Below are 22,154 nucleotides of genomic sequence, written 5' to 3' on the forward strand. Positions count from 1 at the left end.
CACTGCATCTCTGCTTTATTTTGCCACACAAGAGGACCACTGCTGTACCATCATCTCCCTCCTTTCACCGTCTGGATTCGTGTCTCTTCCTCTCTTTTTCTCATTCTCCTCCTCAGGGGGGCACTGCTCCTACCATGTCGATTGGTAGACACTTACAAATGTTACTATTTTGAGAGACTCGCTGTGTGCGCAGTAGCAAATAAGAGAAAGAGAGAGGGAGACCGGAGATTTTGGTCTCTTTATTTTTTCATTTCTCTGTATAATGAGTGCTTTGCATTTAAGAGACTGATGGCGCAAGGGGAGACTCAAACCCGCAGGTGATGCCAAGCTGTGTCATAGCATCCAGGTCGCAGTGAGTCCAGACACCAAGTCCACAGGTTGGTGAAGCAGTTTTGCGGACCAGCACCAGAAAGCTCCAAAAACCATTAGGCGAGACCAAGGCACAGGAAGGAACCATGGCGACTTTCGGTAAACTCACAGAATACTTTAATCGGCGTAAATCTCGTGAGGAACTGCGAGTCGGCAGGAGCTCGCGGAGGAGTGGCAGTTACTGCTGTTCAGTGGCAGAGGCCAGGTAACCTGTCAATGTGTCAACCTGCATGTAATTAACACTTCATCCATTTTCTATAATGCTCATCCTCAGAAGGTTGTGAGAGAGCTTGAGGCTTTCCCAGCAGTCTTTGAGCCAGAGGCAGTGTACACCCTGGGCAGGTTGCCATTAAGTCGCAGGTCACATATTGAAAAACAAGCATTCACAGTGAATAAGACATCCTAGGATGACCAAAAGCCTTTAAATGGACCTAACATGCATGTTTGATCAATGTGGGAGGAAGGCTGTAGTAACCTAAAAAAACCCATGCAAGCAAGCCTGAGGTGAACACGCCAGCTGAGATTTGAACATTGAACCTCAACACTGTGAGACAGTTGTTAAAATCACTATATCATCATACTGCCTCATACTTTACCTTCAAAACACTTCACTAATGAGAAAACTAAGGGTTTTATTAAGAGTGTCTCTGATTACCTGCAAATTCAAGAGTTAAATAGCACAACTCTAAAAGAAATGCATGGAAATTAAGCATGGTTCAAAATCTGGGCTGGGACAAAATATTGATAAACAATGTATTGGATTTTTTTTCTCTACAGTATTTTGGTACAGCCATCACATATTGATTATAGGAGGTGTTAAACTAATGTTTACGGGAGTAATCGTTAGAGCTGGGAATCTTTGGGCACCTAACGATTCGATTACGATTACGATTCAGAGGCTCCGATTCGATTATAAAACGATTATTGATGCACCCCCCTCCTTTTTTTTTCTTTTCTTTTTTTTCCCCTTTGTTTAGGTCCAAAATTGTTCAAAAATACTCTCAGGCTAAACCACACTACTATTTCAGTATCAAGTTAACATATAGCAGTAAACAAATATACAAAAATAACATTAAATAAAAAACTCCAGTCCCCATTCTGTATCAGCAGCTTTAAACTACATTCAATTAATTTAATGTTGTGAATCAACCGTTAAAATTGTAAAAATTGCTCCCGTTATTCCATAATTTCCCTTTTGTCTACTTTCGACATGTGAAAGTTTTAAATCTATTTTAAAGATAGATTCAAGTCAATATTTTACCGATTTAGGAGTATTTTAGATAAAAAGTTAATTAGGTTTGCTTGGAAGGTTCGCTACAACAGCCTTGCAGGGAAGTGTACTGCTTTAAGATGGCGGCCGTTTACTAACGCCCGCATCTAGCTTTTATTTAGATGTGCTGCTAACACTACCAAATCTATATTGTATCTAGTCCTATATAAATGATATCCACCGTAACATTATATGGATGTACTTTGTAGCAGCTTTTCGGCAGCAGTCAGGTATGTTGTTGTGTTTTTTTATCTCGTTGCATGAGTTGAGCTAGAGCCGTGAGTTGAGCATTGGCATTACCCGATGGGCCGGGTAATGAGAAGCATGATGTTTAGCTACTCTCGCTCCGTTCCATCCCGAAGACCGCGCGGCGCGCTGAGTGTTATGTACTTCCGCTTTACTTCGCATATTTCAATAATTGGAATTTGGATGTTTGTGAATCGTTCTCGAATCTTCCACGGCCGAATCGCGAATAATCTAAGAATCAGAAATTTTGCACACCTCTAGTAATCATGTACCAATACAGCAATACCGAAGATTCAATATTGCAATATACTGGACTGTCTCAGAAAATTAGAATACACAATATTCTAATTTTCTGAGACAGTCCTGTACATTAATCCACCATTTAAAGCAGGGGTGTCCAAACTTTTTGCAAAGGGGACCAGATTTGGCGTGGTAAAAATGTGGGGGGCCGACCTTGGCTGACGTCCTTTACATAGAACAATATACAGGACTGTCTCAGAAAATTAGAATATTGTGTATTCTAATTTTCTGAGACAGTCCAGTACAGTATATTTTTTCTTTTGCAGCAATTCACTTGTGGATTATGTTCTTTCAATAGGGTTGTTGTCCTTTTTCATCACCTTTCTTTTTAACTTTTCTTGATAAACTTTTTTTCATTCAAATACGACATCTAAGTCTTGTAGTAAAAAAGGGGTCCCCAAATCATCTTCACCACCACTATCCTACACAATTAGTATTAGGTTTCTCCCCATGTAGCGGTTCACATTACTTCTTAAATACTGAACCTTGGTTTGAGTTGATTTGAGAAAATGTTTTGATTTTATTTTTCTTAGAGACAAGGGTTTATTCGGTTTATATGATGTGTTGTTTTGTCCAATTTACAGGGTCTTCAAATTTTTTTTACACAAACCTATTTCAACTGTTTTCTACTAAGCCAATATATTATGTTTTCTCAATGCCAGACATATTTTCTACCTTAACTTTTGGACTATAACGCACAACTGACTATAAGCCACGCCCAACAAATTTTAAAGAAAAACTGCATTTGTTCGTATGTACAGTAACCTGCACTGAACTATAAACTGGAGGTGTCCACCTTGTATTACGGGCAGAGGTGGGTAAAGTTACCAGAAATACTACTCAAGTAAGAGTAGCGTTACTTTAAAATAAGATTACTCAAGTAAAAGTAGTCATCCAAAAAATGTACTCAAGTACAAGTAAAAATGTATTTTGTCACAAGACTACTGAAGTAACATTGTGAATAACTCCTTATGATGTCATTTTTTTTAAACAATGGTATTTTTGTTATCCATATAAACTGTTATTATTATACTGTGCTATAATATTGTGTAAAAATAATGTGCTATTCTAATATACAGTATTAGAAAACCACATTAATCAAAAAAAAAAAAAAAAAAATTGAATTGAATTGAAAAAAAATCTACAGAAAAGAAGCATCATCCGTCCAAAGAGCATGAGTGCCCTCTAGTGGAGATAACATATTTAGTATTTTGTAATCAAAAGGATCATATCTCCGATATTCTGTGGTCAATCGGTGCCAAATAAAAACTGGAAGAGAGGTTAAAATCTGCGCTTTTGAGTCATGTTGACGGGACAGCTCTATGTCAAATACTTCATTGTTTACGGCGCTTTAAAGACGCCACGTGATTGAACAGGCTGACATGATCATAGAACTGCAAGCTTGAGTCAGATTGGTATAATGAGTCATGTGAATATTGTTGCGGTGTCTCATTGGTGAAAGTGGTAGAGCCACTGTTCGCATCTCTGGCAAAAAAAGTAAAAATTTATTATCTAGAAAAAAGAGGAAATACGTAACGACTTGTAGCGGAATAAGAGTAGTGTTTCTTCACAAATTTACTCAAGTAAAAGTAAAACATATAGCTTAGTAAAACTACTCTTAGAAAAATGTTTTGTTTATTTATTTATTTTTTTAAATTTAAAAAAAATTACTTAAGTAAATGTAACGCGTTACACCAAAAGACTTAGGATAAAAACTTTGGTAATTATTTATATATCCATGTAGATAACAGCTATCTCCATGTAGATAACTGATAAAAAAATGTAGATTAAAAAATGTAGATAACAGCTAAAAAAAACTAACAAACAAAAAAAAAAGCCAAACAATGAGCACCCAACCAGCAGCTACATTTTTGTTGGCACTGTTATGCTACTATTGTTGGAAATACATTGATAGTATTGTAAGTCACCCTGTGATTCCCACAATTGATAGTGATGAAACAAAAGCTTTCTTCCACTGTAATGATTGTCAATTATGAAGGAATGCTTTCATTCTCTTTGGCAAAATATGTAGATTTTATCATACGTCTGATACGCAGTTATTCCCACACCTCAGTGAAGGCTTGTCAGGTATACAGATGTTTGTGCATATGTGTGTTCATGCATGAGGGCAAGCTTTGTGTTACATAAGTGTGGAGGTGCATTGGATGTGTGCTGTCATCCATGCTTCTGGCTGTGGGCAACTATGGATTCTTCCCACTGATGCTCAGTGGAAGGATGGGTGTTTTTCTTTTTTACATTTTGATAAAAATAGAAAAGGGAGGAAGGAGAGCCTTTCCGAGCACATTCGCTTGAAGACATACTGTCACACATCTTGTGGTCCCACGCACTGAATGTATTTTTCCTTCACTCTTGGCTTCAGCATAAAATTTTTTCTTAACTTTGTGTTATCACTGCTTCCTCTTACTTCAGGTAAAATTAGTGATATGCGCACTTCAGGAAGTTTGCTTTCTGCTTTGGAAACCATTCAGTTGATGATTTTTTTTTTTTTCATTTTAGTGGATGCCTGTTGGATTGCCTATTTTCTTTCAGGCTTTAATTGGCAGACAGATGGTCTTGTTAAAGCTGGATATGTCCTTCAGTGGTAGAAAAACATCCAGGCCCTGTAGTGGTAAAGCAGTCACAAGTCATCATATCCTTCCAACCTCCAGCTTACCTCATAGTTGGTACAAGTTTTCAACCCATATACAGTACAGTAGCATTGTTTGAGTTTCCTTCAACAACTCAACTTTCATTTGTTTAGTCAACGAATACATGTTTTAAAAACTTAATACTGCCAAAGAATTATTCATTCAACAAAGGCTATTGTTAGCGGTGTAGTAGTAGAATTCAATTCTGTATTGTACTCTGAGTGTACAGTGAGGAGAATAAGTATTTAGTCAACCACTAATTGTGCAAGTTCTCCCACTTGAAAATATTAGAGAGGCCTGTAATTGTCAACATGGGTAAACCTCAACCATGAGAGACAGAATGTGTGTGTGTGTGTGGGGGGGCAGAAAATCACATTGTTTGATTTTTAAAGAATTTGTTTGCAAATCATGGTGGAAAATAAGTATTTGGTCAATACCAAAAGTTAATCTCAATACTTTGTTACATACACTTTGTTGGCAATAACGGAAGCCAAACTGTCACAAAGACCAACAGAGCCGATAACTCCCGCCATAGCGCCTGGTTATACATCACCTTCAAGCTCCTTTTGAAAACTCCGCTCGTCCTACCCACGAAGTCATGACGTGGAAGCTGAGGTCGGCGCCGTCTGTCCCCAGGAGCACCGCGACCCGCAGTAAACTCCAAAAACAGCACGTCCAAGCTGACGCAGGTTCAGACGTCCTCGTCGCCACTTTTGTTATGTACTTCCCTGATCTAAGTACATGTAAGGCCGAGACTTGAATGGAACAACACTTCTTTATTCAGTGTGCTTCTCATCATATATGTCACAGAGACATAACAGAGACTCCTTTTTATACTGTAATACCACACCCACAGGAAGTGCACAATATGGCAACAGCAGTGTGACATAAATATGTCACACAAACATTTTCTGTAACTCTTCACAAGCTTTTCACACACTGTTGCTGGTATTTTGGCCCATTCCTCCATGCAGATCCCCTCTACAACAATGATGTTTTGGGGATGTCGTTGGGCAACACGGACTTTCAACTCGCTCCACAGATTTTCTATGAGGTTGAGCCCTTGCTGATGGAAGGAGATTTTCACTCAAAATCTCTCCATACATGGCCCCATTCATTCTTTCCTTTACACAGATTAGTCGTCCTGGTCACTTAGCAGAAAAACAGCTCCAAAGCATGATTTTTCCACCCCCATACTTCACAGTGGGTATGGTGTTCTTCGGATGCAATTCAGTATTCTTTCTCCTCCAAACACGAGAACCTGTGTTTCTACTAAAAAGTTCTATTTTGTTTTCAACTGACCACAACACATTCTCCCAGTCCTCTTCTGGATCATCCAAATGCTCTCTAGCGAACCGCAGACGGGCCTGGACGTGTACTTTCTTCAGCAGGGGGACACGTCTGGCAGTGCAGGATTTGAGTCCCTGGCGGCGCATTGTATTACTGTGGTCCCGGCTCTCTGTAGGTGATTCACTAGGTCCCCCCGTGTGGTTCTGGGATTTTTGCTCACCGTTCTTGTTATTTTGACGCCACGGGATGAGATCTTTCATGGAGCCCCAGATCGAGGGAGATTATCAGTGGTCTTGTATGTCTTCCATTTTCTAATAATTGCTCCCACAGTTGATTTCTTTTCACCAAGCGTTTCACCTATTGCAGATTCAGTCTTCCCAGCCTGGTGCAGGGCTACAATTTTGTCTCTGGTGTTCTTTGACAGCTCTTTGGTCTTGGCCATAGTGGAGTTTGGAGTGTGACTGACTGAGGTTGTGGACAGGTGTCTTTTATACCGATAATTAGTTAAAACAGGTGCCATTAATACAGGTAACGAGTGGAGCCTCGTTAGACCTAGTCAGACCTCGTTAGAAGAAGTTAGACCTCTTTGACAGCCAGAAATCTTGCTTGTTTGTAGGTGACCAAATACTTATTTTCCACTCTAATTTGGAAATAAATTGTTTAAAAATCAAATAATGTGATTTTCAGTTTTTTTCCACATTCTGTCTCTCATGGTTGAGGTTTATACATGTTGACAATTAGAGGCCTCTCTAATCTTTTCAAGTAGGAGAACTTGCACAATTGGTGGTTGACTAAATACTTATTTGCCCCACTTTATGTGTGACCCCAAATTGTAAATTTGTTTTATAAGTAAGTCAAAACAACATCTGTCTTGTATTTGTCTGTCTAAATTTCTGGCAAATCTTTGCTTCTAATGTAAAATAATACCTGAGGGAAGTTACGTGGGTTACATGTGTTAAAATGAACGAATATACATTAAAAAATATATTGAAGTCTTGTAACGTTCTGTCAGAGAGCAAGTTTGAACGTGGGTGGACATTATTGCAAACATCATCACTCTCATGCGTGTAGTCTCTTTGTGTCCATCTGTCTTTCAGTCTGTCTTTCCCACTCAATGTCTCGGTCTCACACATCCCTCTGCTTTTCTTAGCTCTGCCCACTGATGTTCCCTCCTCATATTTTTAACTTTAATTATTCCCTTTCTGTCGCCGCAGCTTCAGTTCTAGGTTATGCCAGTGACGGCATCACTGAGCAGCCATTAGTAATAGCGGTCTTTTTCTAATTCTCTTTGAAGAGCCATTCTAATGTTAATGAAAATTGGGGTGCTCTTTCCTATTAATAACACATTCACAATTATATCCCAAAAAGAGTGACTACTTAATTTACGATTAAAAAAATAAACAGTTCTGGCCTCAGTTGAACAAAGGCACTAAGTGTGCCCTGTCTGGAACACAGCTATAATAAATGGGGACAAGTTGTTCAGTGCATAATGAATCATAAGCGATGTTTAATCAAAGAGGATGAGGGTGCACGTTTGCTCCTGCCTGTCCGCTCAGCTGCTCAAAGTGGCTTTTTAACTCGGAATTTAGAAATTTTACAACAGGAAATTAATCATTTTGTATAGCTCGCATGATGGCATGTTTATTAAATGGTGAGGATGAAAGAATGAAAAGTCGTTTACTCCACTGTAAGTCAATTCTGAATTAGACGTTTCCATTTCTCACACAGGTTAGTCATGTATTCTCAGGAATTTTACAAAAAGACATTTTATTAAAATTCTAAGACACGATATTTTGCCGGTTTTTAATTGTAACAATATCAACTATGTTAGTCTATCGTTGTAACCTTGAGCAGCTCACACTGTGTAAAAGGGCAAGTGTTGCCACGGCACACTGCAAAAACAGAGCAACATGCTGTGCTATTTCCAGCCAGAAATACATATAAACTCTCTGATTTTGCCAAGTGTATGAATATTTTGAGGCCTAGCTGGATGCTATATTCAGCACCATGGACAGTTATTATTCTGGCTGGATACATCCTTGAGCTTGCTTGTTAATGAAAGTAAGCCTCAGTAGACTGCATGCCACCATATACTAATGCTACACTCGGATACAATAGATTTGTCTATTCAGTGAATGGTTAAGAGATTGAACGGGCGGATTTGTTACTGGGCAGTAATTGGGTGAGTTAGATTCCGTTTCCAGGTCTTAAACTTATGCTCACACTTAAACCTTTTCATGCGGAAATGTGAGCAAAAGCACATTGGAGCTCACAGTGAGAAAAGGCGATTGAAGCAGTCTTTTAAAGCCTCTTCACTGTCAGCCAAGTGCCAAGCGAGATAGAGAGAAGAAAACCACAAAAAAGGCTAGAGGGCGAATGTTCAAAAGCTGATCGTTCCCTGCCATCTCCAATAGACACATCATCCTGTTCCTCCGTACATTTTATCACACAATGGCCACAGAATTAGACAGCAAAAAAAGGGGTTTAGATAAAAACAAGACAAAAAGTTACAAAATAAAGAATTTACAGCACTGCTTTGAGATACTAGTGACCCAATTTGAGTTTTTCAAGATAAGAACCTTCGTCCAGCTTAAATGTTTTTTTTTTTTTTTTTTTTTTGCTCTTGCAAGCAATGGTCTGAATACATCAGTCAACTGTGAACTTGTTTTATTGTTTTTTTTATACTTCAACACAGAACAGTATATGCTTGATTGATAGATTCATGTACGCGGAGACAAGATAGACTCATACAATGATTTAGACTTTTATGCCAAGGTCCTACTGTATTACTTAACTCGTTAGCTGCCATTGACGGTGACTGACCTTCAATAGGTTTTGATTGGGAGGGTGGGCAGTAATCATTCCCTTTGAGCCTTTCTCAGTTAAAATGGATTGGATGTCTATCACTGTTCATGGCAGTAAATGAGCTCATTGAAGCAAAAAATGTTTGAACATCTGACTTGGCAAGATTTCGGTCTTAAAAAAAGCCCTCAATAATGTCTTAAAACAACTATTTACTCTATCCCTTATCTATAGAATTATGATGTTTTCATTAGGGATGTCCCGATCCGATCACGTGATCAGAAATCTGGCCGATTGCGCCATTTTTCAGAGGATCGGAATTTGGTAAAAGGGATCAGGTTTTTAATTAAAAAAACATATGTTGCTTTTCCTTTTTATCAGTGCCCTGGAGTTATCTACTTAAAGTTAACTATGATTGACAGGTTTAAAAAAAATTTTTTTTTAGCTTTGACCTTTCTGGAGAAGCTTTGTAGCTCTGCGATTAAAGGTGTACATGTGTCATTCATAGTTTAGCTTGTTACACACTGGCGGTAGTGTGCTGTGGCAACTCATTGTGGAAGTGAGAGGCTGTTGTCAGCAGCTTGAGCGGATTTGAGTGGACTCACTCAATGAAGCATTTAATAAAAACAAGCATTTTTCTATGTTATTCTTGTTTAAAAATAATTCACATTATAAAGGCGGCACAGTGGGACAGTAACATGTTTAATCATTTGTTTAGATTTTTTTTTTTTTTTTCGGTTTCAGATCGGGACTCTGTATCGGCAGTTTCTGAAAATCGGATGACTGCCTCAGGTGCAAAAATATGCGATGGTGACAGCCCTAGTTGTCATTCATTCATTCATCTTCCAAACCGCTTAACCTTGCGAGGGTCATGGGAGTGCTAGAGCCCATCCCAGCGAACTTGGCAGTAGGCGGGGTACACCCTGAATCATTGCTAGCCAATCGCAGGGAATCATGATATTCTATATTTCATAATGTATTTATCATGACCAGTAATTAAAAAGGAAAATATGCTGCTGATATGCGTGCTACAGTATAAAAAGAAATACCTTGGACCACGAACAAATATATTTTCCCTCATTTCAGAGCTCAGATCATCTTGAGTTGATTTGAGTTTTTCCATTGTACTGCTTTAGGAAGCATTCTGGTCCAAAAAAATTCAATTTTCTAAAGTGGCTGCGGCATTAAGAGTAGAGTTGGCCATTCAAAAAGCTTTAGACTTTTTACTCCCAACTTAAGAACTTTCCTCCCCGCAACCGTTTTCTTTTCCCTTGTTTTGTTGCTTAGCAACAGGTTTGTTGCATGAGCGAGAACCCAAATTGTCTGCGGCCTGGGCCATCATGATGTGCTGTCTGGGGCGCTTACAACCGCATCGATGTATGTGTGCGTGGGTGTGAGTTTGTGTGTGTGTGTCATTGTATTGAATATCTGTGGACGCACGGATTGTTTTAATCCTATGGACGATACAATATGTGCGTTTGTATACCTCAAGGGAATACTCTCTCACAAAAAAAAACTGTTCTCCTGAGGATCTGCTGTGCAACTCGGAGCTTAGTGCATAAATTGTTCTATGAACCAAAAAAGTAGATACCTAAAATGAATGTAACTAGGGCCCAACCGATTTAATCAGCCATCCAACCAACGTTTAATCAGCCAATATAAGGCTTCATCAAAATATTAAGAATAGTTCAGGGTTTTCCATTTAAAGTTGAACATGGCAGTTCTGGGTGGAGAATGGATCATGGTACCCAAAGTGTTTGCTAACTACTGTAATAATAGATTGAGATATTTGCCTGTCTTTGTACTGTTTTCGATTTTTTTTTTTTCTTTTTTTATCAGGTCAACCTCTTTAGTAGAGCAAGGTTAAGAAAAAAATAACATGTTCATCACTTTCCCGGAGTCCTTAGTGGCCATTTGTGGATGCTCTCATGTCCCAGTCCAGATATTCAACACCCACCTGTTCTATCAGAGAGCATTTGACTTGATGACAGTAGGCACATGTCAGTACTTAGCCCAGGATGTGCTTACGTCAATTTAGCAGATAGCACCGAGGTAATGAATGCAAAATGCATCCTGAGCCAAACGTCCAAGAGAATTAAAAGGCGACTGAAATATTCCACTCACTTGCTTGGCAGGGTATCTGCGACTTTACCCAAGAGGCCTCGACTACTTTTGGAGGCGATTAATTGTTGACTAATAACCTCTCAAGGCACATGTAAGCATTTAATTCTCTAATTCACTTAATTCTCTGTTCTCTTAGCTCAAATCTTATGCAATTAGTTGGTAATGTCAGATAACATGGATATCTCTCTGAAATATGCTTGTTTATAAGCTCCAGTTCCAAGTAGGGATGAGCATATTGTTCAAGTTGCACCTAGTTGTTGTTATTTTATTGTTTTTAAAAAAAAAAAAATTATTGTCAATTTGAAAAATGCAGTTTATCAAGGAGGTATTTACATTATATTCAACTGTCATAACTGTGTATTTTTATTAAGTACATATTTTTTTGTTATGGATGTGCCCAAAAATTCTGCGCCGAAATCTATCGGTCAAAAATAGCTAAAAATGCATTTTCGTTTTTTGGGTTAAAATGTTTTGAAAGTTTATAGTGTGAAGAACCTTAGTCCCCTTGTGATGACGTAATCAAAACATATCGAGAAACAACACATTGGCTGACTCTGTCTTGCAAACACTCCTGGCTTGTAGCCAACGTGTCCGCAGTTTGAAAGTTTTTTTTTGAGATATCAAAGAAATGTGCTTGGATAGCAGTCTAAAATATGTTCTGCTGAAGTGTCTCGAGGGGGCACAATGCAGAAGAATTTTTCCACCTTCGGTTTTCTCATCCACTTAACCTACAAACAATACGACGGTTATAAGAAACTCTTGCTCCCATCATACCGACTCCTTCTGTGGCGGAGGCGGAGGTGAAAACATTTCCTTGGGATAGTGCGAGGGCAAAGGGCTTTAATCGCAAAATAATAAAATTGAATTATATTTTTAAATGAAAGAAATAGTCAATTCAGGGCTGCAGCTATCGAATATTTTAGTAATAGAGTATTCTACTGGAAATTCCATCAATTAACCGAGTAATCAAATAAAACTTTTTTTTTTTTTTTAAAGGTAAAGAACATTTATAAATATACATGAGAAAACAAGACGTTTCACCAAATATGAAACCATTTTTAGATGATCAATGTCTTTATTTTAGATTTACATTGTTGAAAACAGCCAATTGCATCTCAGATGCAAAAAATCACTGCTTACACTCAAAAAACCTTTTTTTTTTTTTTTTTTTTTTTTTTTAATAAGATCTTATTCCTTACATAAAAAATGTAATTACGCTTGATAACACACATCATTTAGAGGTTAGATGTTTTTCCCATGTGTTTCAATTGAATTTCCATTTGTGTCAAGCTATTTTTAAGTTCTATTTATGTTTTAAAGTGGTTCAAATTGTAAGTCCTGATAGGATTTTGAGTTTTTGCAGTGCTCAAAAATAAATGTATGATACCTTCTGCATTGGAACACATTAGGCACCAGTGCTACTTGGTGTTTTATCCATCAATGACTACTGAGTTGAAATTGACAGCTTTACTATGTTTTTTTTTACACCCTCATTACTCTGTGCTTTTACAGATTAAATAAAGCCTGTATGAAAGACACGTTAGCCACACATCGACAGTAGTCATTATTGATATAAATCTAGCCCTCCGCAGGGCTAACGTTACATTGGCAAGGGACAGTAACGTTAATCTTATTTATTAGTGCTACGTTAACTAAATTTTACCTTGTCATGAGTATTACTCCTCCGCTCGCGGAGTAAACTGGGTGCCTTCGGTGGAGCTGCAGCATTGAACACATGCAGTAGTGTTATGCAAGCGCTGTCTTACAGTGAATACATGAAACAGTGTTCGCGTTGGTGTCCAGCTTGAAATGCTGCCACATTTTTGACATTTTTCTGCTGTTTCTTGGTACCTTTGTCTTAGCTTTCATCTTTGTCGTTACCTACAGTGGGGAAAATAAGTATTTAGTCAACCACCAATTGTGCAGGTTCTCCTATTTGAAAAGATTAGAGAGGTCTGTAATGGTCAACATGGATAAACCTCAACCATGAGAGACAGAATGTGAAAAAAAAAACAGAAAAAGACATTGTTTGATTTTTAAAGAATTTATTTCCAAATTAGAGTGGAAAATAAGTATTTGGTCACCTACAAACAAGCTAGATTTCTGGCTGTCAAAGAGTTCAATCTTCTTCTAACGAGGTCTAACGAGGCTCCACTCGTTACCTGTATTGATGGCACCTGTTTTAACTAATTATCGGTATAAAAGACACCGGTCCACAATCTTAGTCGGTCACATACAAAACTCCACTATGGCCAAGACCAAAGAGCTGTCGAAGGACACCAGAGACAAAATTGTAGACCTGCACCAGGCTGGGAAGACTGAATCTGCAATAGGTAAAACGCTTGGTGTAATTAAATCAACTTTGGGAGCAATTATTAGAAAATGGAAGACATACAAGACCCCTGATAATCTCCCTCGATCTGGGGCTCCATGAAAGATCTCACCCCGTGGCGTCAAAATGATAACAAGAACGGTGAGCAAAAATCCCAGAACCACACGGGGGGACCTAGTGAATGACCTACAGAGAGAAGGGACCACAGAAACAAAGGCTACTATCAGTAACACAATGCGCCGCCAGGGACTCAAATCCTGCACTGCCAGACGTGCCCCCTGCTGAAGCCAGTACACGTCCAGGCCCGTCTGCGGTTTGCTAGAGAACATTTGGATGATCCAGAAGAGGACTGGGAGAATGTGTTATGGTCAGTTGAAACCAAAATAGAACCTTTTGGTAGAAACACAGGTTCTCGTGTTTGGAGGAGAAAGAATACGGAATTGCATTCGAAGAACACCATACCCACTGTGAAGCATGGGGGTCAAAACATCATGCTTTGGGGCTGTTTTACTGCAAAGGGACCAGGACGCCTGATCCGTGTAAAGGAAAGAATGAATGGGGCCATGTATGGAGAGGTTTTGAGTGAAAATCTCCTTCCATCAGCAAGGGCATTGAAGATAAGATGTGGCAGGGTCTTTCAGCATGACAATGATCCCAAACACACAGCCAGGGCAACAAAGGAGTGGCTTCGTAAGAAGCATTTCAAGGTCCTGGAGTGGTCTCCAGATCTCAACCCGATAGAATATCTGTGGAGGGAGTTGAAAGTCCATGTTGCCCAACGACAACCCCAAAACATCATTGCTCTAGAGGAGATTTGCATGGAGGAATGGGCCAAAATACCAGCAACAGTGTGTGAAAAGCTTATGAAGAGTTACAGAAAACGTTTGGCCTCCGTTATTGCCAACAAAGGGAACATAACAAAGTATTGAGATGAACTTTTGGTATAGACCAAATATGTGTATTATTTGGCCTTTCGGTTTTTGGATAAGTGTTTCCAATATTTGGTTTTCAGTTTCAGACAAGAATTTTGCTTTTGGTACATCCCAAAATTTTTATACAGTGCCATTTTTTAGACCTTTTTTGGAGATTTCGAACAGATTTGGAATCGATTAATGCCATTTCCGTTCGTTTCAATGGAAAAATATGATTTCGGATTCTAGTGTAATTCTGGTAACTACTTAATTGATTAACAAGCAACGATCAAAACATGAACTCCCGCTTTTTGTCCTTGGCAGAGGTAATAAACCCGTTTTATGTACAGGCAATCTTACAAATAAAAAGTGACAAATCCCTACTGTTCCTGCAGGAACACAGCTTGTGTTTGATTGCCCCATTCTCAGTCAAAGTTGTCACTGCAACACTGGGTAGTTTAGGCGTCTGAGTCTGGCGTTAAAAATGCTGACCACGTTTCATTGGACGTGATCACATCACACTGGAGGCCGAGGAGGAGGAGGAATGGGTGCAATGAGTCTAGGTTGTCTGGATTCGTTTCAAGTCTTTATGCATCCATAGCTTTTACTAATAGCCTTATATTCTGCATAATCATGCAGTATTCTTTTTTTCTGTGTCCTGATGTGCTGGAATGGCATGCAGTTGGGTGGATCTCTGTTTGCCTTTTGATGCCGAAGCAGTTTTGCTGTGTAACAGGGCAGTTTGATATACTCCCTCTTTGGTTATTTTTACTTTGATGGATATTTATTGAAAATGCCGCCGGTCAAAACAAGGTTAAAGTAGGGACAGAAAAGATAAGAAAGCTAAAAAACAACATTCACATGAGGGTTGAGCAATTTATCCAATTGAAATTGAAAAGTTTTCATGACTTTTCAAATCACAAAGGCTGATATTTGGAGCAAAAGCACCTCGTTTTGGTTGGTTTGTTTGAAGTAAACATAACTTTGACTTGGACTGTATTATCTAGGGGATTATTGCATGACCATAGACTTCATAATTGTATCGACTGGTCACAACTGTCAGCCACTGCGCAACGCCTTCAAGTAGACGGCTGTCCTACAGTCCGCTTCAGTTATTCAGTCGGTCGCAGTTAGTCAACTCATGCAGGGATCCAACGCCGGATTTAGGTTAAAAAGTACTGAAGTTGTACCGCAAACAAACAGGAAGGATTGTTTCAGGAGTGATTTGTTCGTGGATTCAAGGTAATTGTTTTATTTTTCGTACCATGCATGCATTTTGAAACGTTGTGGAAAAAAAATCAATGGGAGAAATTAGCCGCTACAGCATTGCTATGATACTTCACAATATTTACGTAAAATAACTGCTAACTGCACGTTTCTTTTTGCTTTTGACAAAGAATCGAGACTGTTTTACATCCATATCTATAAAGAATTCAGGGATTTAAGCATTTATTCACAATAATTTTTCAACGGGAAAAGCTCTTTGTTGACATATGGCGGCCGCTAATTTTCCTACTGACTAGCCTCATAGTTTGCAATATTTACGTATAATAAATGCTAACTGCACGTTTTTTTTTTTTTTTTTTGCTTTTAACCAAGAATTGAGACTGTTTTATGCCCATATCTGTAAAGAATTCAGGGATTTAAGCATTATTCACCAGAATTTTCAACAGAAAAAGCTCTTTATTTACATATGGCGGCCGCTAATTTCCTTATTGACTAGCCTCATAGTTCACAATATTTATGTAAAATAAATGCTACCTGCACGTTTTATTTGCTTTTGACCAAGGATCGAGACTGTTTAACATCCATATCTATAAAGAATTCAGGGATTTAAGCATTTATTCACAAGAATTTTCAACGGAAAAAGCTCTTTGTCTACATATTGTAACACGTGGCAGGGCAGGATGAGTGCATAAAAAGTAAAAAAAGGGAGCAGACTTCCACTTATGCACTTTTAATCCACAAAAAAATAAATAAATCCAGCTCAACCACTCGTCACTCGGGAGTGCAACGGACCACGCACACATCATCACACTTGACTTCCCAAAAAGTAGGTAGCAAATAAAGAAGAAAGTGAGAATAAAGAGGCTCCACCGTGTGGTGGATGTCCTAAGGAACAAAGAGGATCACAGAAGTGACAGTTACAGTATAGCGGCCGCTAATTTCCTTCCTGACTAGCCTCATAGTTCGCAATATTTACATAAAATAAATGCTACCTGCATGGATTATTTGCCTTTAACCAAGGATCGAGACTGTTTTACGTCCATATCTATAAAGAATTCAGGGATTTAAGCATTTATTCACAAGAATTTTCAACGGAAAAAGTGCTTTGTTTACATATGGCGGCTGCTAATTTCCTTACTGACTAGCCTCATAATTTGCAATAGTTACATAAAATAACTGCTACCTGCACATTTTTTTGGTTTTGACCAAGAATTGCAACTGTCTTACATCCATATTTATAAAGAATTGAGGGATTTAAGCATTTATTCACAAGACTTTTTAACGGAAAAAGCTCTTTGTCTGTATTTCCACTCGGTCAGCTTTGACGGAGATAGGCCCGCTATGAATCGGCCCCCCCGTGTCCCGTCAATACATTATGAAGTCAATGGCATGACCATCGAGATGCAGCAAGAGTGGAATTCAATCTGAATTAGCTCTGACTAGGAACACTGTAAGGACGTGATGCAGCAAGTAGTGAACAGCACAGGACGGGTAGCGGGTAGTATCTGTCAAAACACCAATAAGGTATTTTTCATGCTTGCTATGCCCTGTCATTCATTTTGGGACTATTCGACTGCATTATAGCGTGAAAAGCACTTTGCTGTGCCGTGTGCGTGTCTATTGATTGGCTTCCCATTGGGGTGTTTGTGGCATCAACCACTATAAAAGAAAACCAATTTCTACTCCTTGTTTTCCTAAATGGCCTCCGACTTGATTATGCTGAGGTGGAAGTAATTTCACGATTGATCTGTACAACTGCTCTCTTGTTGCTCCTTAACAGTAAACTGGTTTTGTCTGCGTGTGTGTGTGCCTGTGTTTGTGAACATGTGTATGGCTGCTTGGTAATCAACCTGTTGGAAAGACTACCAGTCAGCCATTCAGCATGAGCTGAAATAGGCACCATTACCCACATCGAACTCCATGCATTTGATTGTTAGCAGGATTGTTTCATTGTTCGAAAGCCAAGCAACAGTCTGATTAATCTTTGCCCCAACAGGTCGCTGGAAAGGAAGCTGCAAAGACCCATCCTGGCCAAATCTCGTACTCTACCCAGCATCCCCCAATCTCCGCGGGTTTCCAGAGTCCATCATTCTGACCTCATTGGTGGAAGTCCTCCTCGCAGAAAGAACTCACCCACTGCCAGCAGCCCAAAAGCATGCACACTGCCACCTGCTGGTGAGCATAACAACTTCAATAAGCAAGTTTGTAGTAAATCACTGGCCGTTTCATGTTTCATCAGTTGCCCATTAGGAGAAGGAAAAAACACAGAGACAAAGAGTAAACATTATTTTATCTATTGCTATTCCTTAGCTCGCAGGACAGAATATCCAGAGTTTTATATGCATAACTACCAAATGACAAGAAAACAAACATGTAAAAAGGGCGTTCATGCACGAACTGGCAATGACCACAACTCACGGCAAGTAACTCGACACACTCAAGCCAATTAGCAGCCAGCATATTCCCAATGAACCACACACACACACACACACTCGGTCACAGATACTTCAGGAGAAAATGGAGGCTCCATGTGGACAAAAATAATTCCCGTTGAACATGTTACTGTGTTTAATAACGTAAATAATTTGTTTTTTAATCCTTGATTAATCAATGTATTATTATAGAAACAACTATTTGAAAATGATATTATTTTTACATAACCTCTACTATGACATTGGGTTGATGATTAGTTAACATGCACGGCGAGAGGAACATCTTTGCTGTCCTGTTTCAGATTATCGAGCTTTGCATCTCGGCATGTTATTATTTAGCCCAAGTACTTGTGTTTTATGATCCATACCCATCAGTGTATTTGCCCCCCGCCCCTGCCCTGCTGCTGCCGCTCTGTTGCAAATATCAAAATCGAGAGACTTAACGTGGCCCCTTGTTGCCTAGCAACCCCTGTCATTGACCATAATACTGCTGTGCTTCTGTCTACCCCTCTTGCTCATTATCTTTCTGTTAGTGCGCAAAGTTTTTTTTTTTTTTATAAATGTGTGTGTCAATGCCAATACTGTCGATACCAACTTACGGGGGACATGAATTGTAAAAGTGCAAATAAGTGCACCAAGTCCGTGTCTGTTTCATCTATAACAAACTCACTCAATGTGTGTGTGTGTCAATGCCACATAGTTGAACAATTAGATGATAGTTTGGTCCTAAACTTCACCAGATTTCAATAATGATTTGAGAATAAATTGATAAACTGCAGTTTTCTTTTATTGGGGGACAAATGTGCGATATCTTACGCGACATGCATCAATCTATTTGAGTCTGCGCTTGCGATGTACTAACGCTGTCACTGAGGCGATGCTGTCAGGATTTGTTTCGAGCATCAGATGTAGAGTGATAGAAGTCGCGTGTGATTAGCACGTTGTGACAGTGAGCAAGTGTGAAAGCTTGCCGCTTGGAAGACAAAGCTTCTGCAAATTTGTTACTTCCTGTAGTTAAAAAGCAATTCCTTTCAGTGTGTGGATCCACCATCCTGCAGTAGAAATATTTATGCTTCCATATTTCCAGAGATTTTGTACAAAAAACTGCCTTAAATGTCAAATATGTGTAAATATTCGCTATTATTATTTAGGGCTGCAGCCATTGATTATTTTAGTAGTCGATTAATCAATAAACTAGTCAGTTCGAATAATCCAGTAATTGGATAAGGCACATAAAAAATTAAAATACCTGAGCTGAGCCTCAAACGGTATAAAAAAAAATAAATGAGGATCTAAGTGCAACAAAAGAACAATTGGCTAAGTTACATAGCAAAAGTCTGCTAGCTTAAATGCTATAAAATACTGACTTTTTTTTTTTTTTACAATGCTCTTAACAAATAGTTCAAACACATATTACCACAAAAAGCAGCAAAATATGCCTATAAACTAAATTACGAATGCATGGCCCAAAAGAAACAAAAAATTAGCTTATGTTGGTATGGTCTTAGCAGAGATCAGCTGGATTCAGCCATGTGAAATGAGTTATGTCATATTCACTGTCGCCACTAGAGGGTAGTGTATCCACCTAAATGAATAAAACTAAATGCAAACACTTTCAAAACAAACCCAAACAGACCACAACATCCTCCTCCACCGTCTTCAGTCAATAGGGATATCTGGCACTGCACTCCTCTGGTTCACCTCCTATCTCTCCGATCGTCACCACTTCGTCTCCATCATTAACCATAAATCCCACACCTCTCCAGTCACCCATGGTGTCCCCCAACGTTTGGTCTTCGGCCCCCTCCTCTTCATAATCTATATGCTTCCCCTCTGTCAAATCATTCGCCACCATGGACTCAATTTCCACTGTTATGCAGACGACACTCAACTGTACATTTCAGCTAAATCCATCACCCCTGTCATTCTCTCTACAATCTCAAACTGCCTGTCCGACATAAAAACCTGGATGGACAATAACTTTCTCGAACTCAACAGTAACAAAACAGAACTTCTCATTACCGGACCCAAAGCTCTCCTCCCCTCTGTACAGAACCTCACTCTCCTCATTGATGGTCACCCTGTCACCCCCTCCACCTCCGTACGCAATCTTGGCATCATAATGGACTCAAAACTGTCATACCAATCACACATCAGCCACCTCACTAAAACCTCCTTCTTTCATCTCCGCAACATCGCCCGCATCCGTCCCTCCCTCTCCCAAGCCACTTCACATCCAGACTTGACTACTGCAATAGCCTCCTCTATGGTCTTCCATCTTCTCATCTCCAAAAGCTGCAATACGTCCAGAATTCTGCCGCCCGCCTCCTCACCCGCTCCAGCGAACACATCACCCCTATCCTCCAACAGCTTCACTGGCTTCCAATCTCATACCGGATTCAGTACAAACTCCTCCTCCTCACCTACAAGTCCCTCCATAACCTGGCCCCTTCCTACCTCACTGACCTTCTACAACAGCACTGTCCCTCCCGCCGCCTACGTTCTGCCGACTCCAATCTCCACACACCCATCACTCGCACTAAGCACCGAACCTTGGGGGACCCAGCCTTCGCCGCTGCTGCCCCCTCACTCTGGAACTCACTCCCAAAACCCATCAGGAACTCGGACTCATTACAAAACTTGAAATCACTCCTAAAATCCCACCTGTTCAAACTAGCTTTTCCCACCTCTTAATTCTGTTTATGTGTTATGTAATGTAAAGCGTCTTTGAGGGTCCAAAAAAGCGCTATACAAGTTTGATGTATTATTATTATTATTATTATTATTAAACAACATGCTCGCTTTCGATACATTATTTTGGCAACTAAATTAAACAGTAACACTTGATTTCATTGCTCATCATTACACTGTCATAAGATTGTCATGATCATGACACGACACCTGTCATGAACATAAGTGAATGCTTATGACAGATACGTACCTAACACAAAGACATTTGAAATAGTGTTAACTTTGCATGAAAAGTGAGTAATGTACTGCATATCATTAAATGACATCTCTAAAGCATTCATTCATAGTCATGACAGGGTCATGTCATGATTATGACAGTCTTATGACACTGACATAAGAAGCATTCAGATAAAATGTTAACAAATAATTTTTAAGCCATTTACTTTCAAGGCCACTTTTGAATGATTCCAGTCAAAATGAATCGGATCTTTATTGCTGTCAATGGCAGCCAATTACTTAATCCACAGTATTTAATAACAAGCAATTACGACAGTACAAAGGTTGTCGATTTGATCTCTTACTTTCAGTGTTCTGTAGTATATTAAAGTTACTGTGTGATAAATGTAATAATAGTACATTTTTTAGAACAGATATGTTTCGTCAACCATCTTCAGTGGCAGTCATTGAGTTAAACTACTGTATAAAGCTTGCTCCCCAACCCTTAGAAATAACAGGGGATTACTGCATCATCAATCTTTAATGACTAAATATTTTCTGGAGAGTTGCAGCATGAGCCAGAAAAAGAGCCCCTTGAATTTTGCTGCACATCCTTTTAAATGTGGCAGCATTGAAGCAGAGGCCATTTCTCACAGTGAATAATGCATGGAAATCCTTTTCTTTTCCCAGGCGAACTGTGGCGTTTGGAGGATGACATGGAGGCTGAAGATGAGCCGGGGCGCGGGGAAGCCAGACCTCGCTCCCAATCGCCCTTTTCTCACTTCCGGGCACGCACCGCATACCTCCGTAAGAGCTTCTCGGCCGACAACCACCTGGACATGAGCTGCGACTACGCCTCGGGGAATGCGGTGGATGATAAACCTACCCGCAGCAGTAAGACCAAGCTGAAACGAAAATTTGTGAGTAACTTCTGTTCATATTGTATGCAATTTCACACTTTTAAGTCTTTAATTCCACATAGTGCCTTGATATAGCCAAGTTGAATAAAAATCCTAAATTAACCCCTCCAGACCTAAGCATGCTGCTGATGGAGATGACACGCTTACGTCTCTAAACCAATAAATACACTGAATTGAATTGCTATTGCCGTTTCTGGTAGATGATTGGATGAGACTTTACCTATCGAAATCAAATAATGAGGTTTGGCATTACCTCTTTGCTATTTTTGGCTCTTTGAAAATGGCTGACCAAACGCAACATCAAAAAGGATAACGCAAAGTGCTCATTTTTCATTAAAACACATTAACATTAACCAATAAAAGCATGAAATATCCC

The 22,154-nt window shown here is 39.3% G+C and overlaps 1 protein-coding gene across 3 annotated transcripts in view; it reads left to right on the forward strand.

Annotated features, from left to right (window-relative positions):
* Window positions 1-22,154, forward strand: part of ankfn1b (ankyrin repeat and fibronectin type III domain containing 1b) — a 257,863-nt gene that overhangs the window by 17,967 nt on the left and 217,742 nt on the right. Inside the window, exons 1-3 of one of the 3 annotated variants that reach the window (XM_057825768.1) lie at window positions 66-574; window positions 17,516-17,694; window positions 21,549-21,778. In XM_057825768.1, coding sequence (XP_057681751.1) covers window positions 456-574; window positions 17,516-17,694; window positions 21,549-21,778 — 528 coding nt within the window. In that variant the 5' untranslated portion in view covers window positions 66-455. Of the gene's footprint in view, window positions 1-65; window positions 575-16,960; window positions 17,044-17,515; window positions 17,695-21,548; window positions 21,779-22,154 lie in introns of those variants that run through there. The other 2 variants (XM_057825770.1, XM_057825769.1) reach the window with 2 other exon arrangements.

This window comes from Corythoichthys intestinalis, chromosome 21 (assembly GCF_030265065.1).
Source record: "Corythoichthys intestinalis isolate RoL2023-P3 chromosome 21, ASM3026506v1, whole genome shotgun sequence".
Lineage (NCBI taxonomy): Eukaryota > Metazoa > Chordata > Actinopteri > Syngnathiformes > Syngnathidae > Corythoichthys > Corythoichthys intestinalis.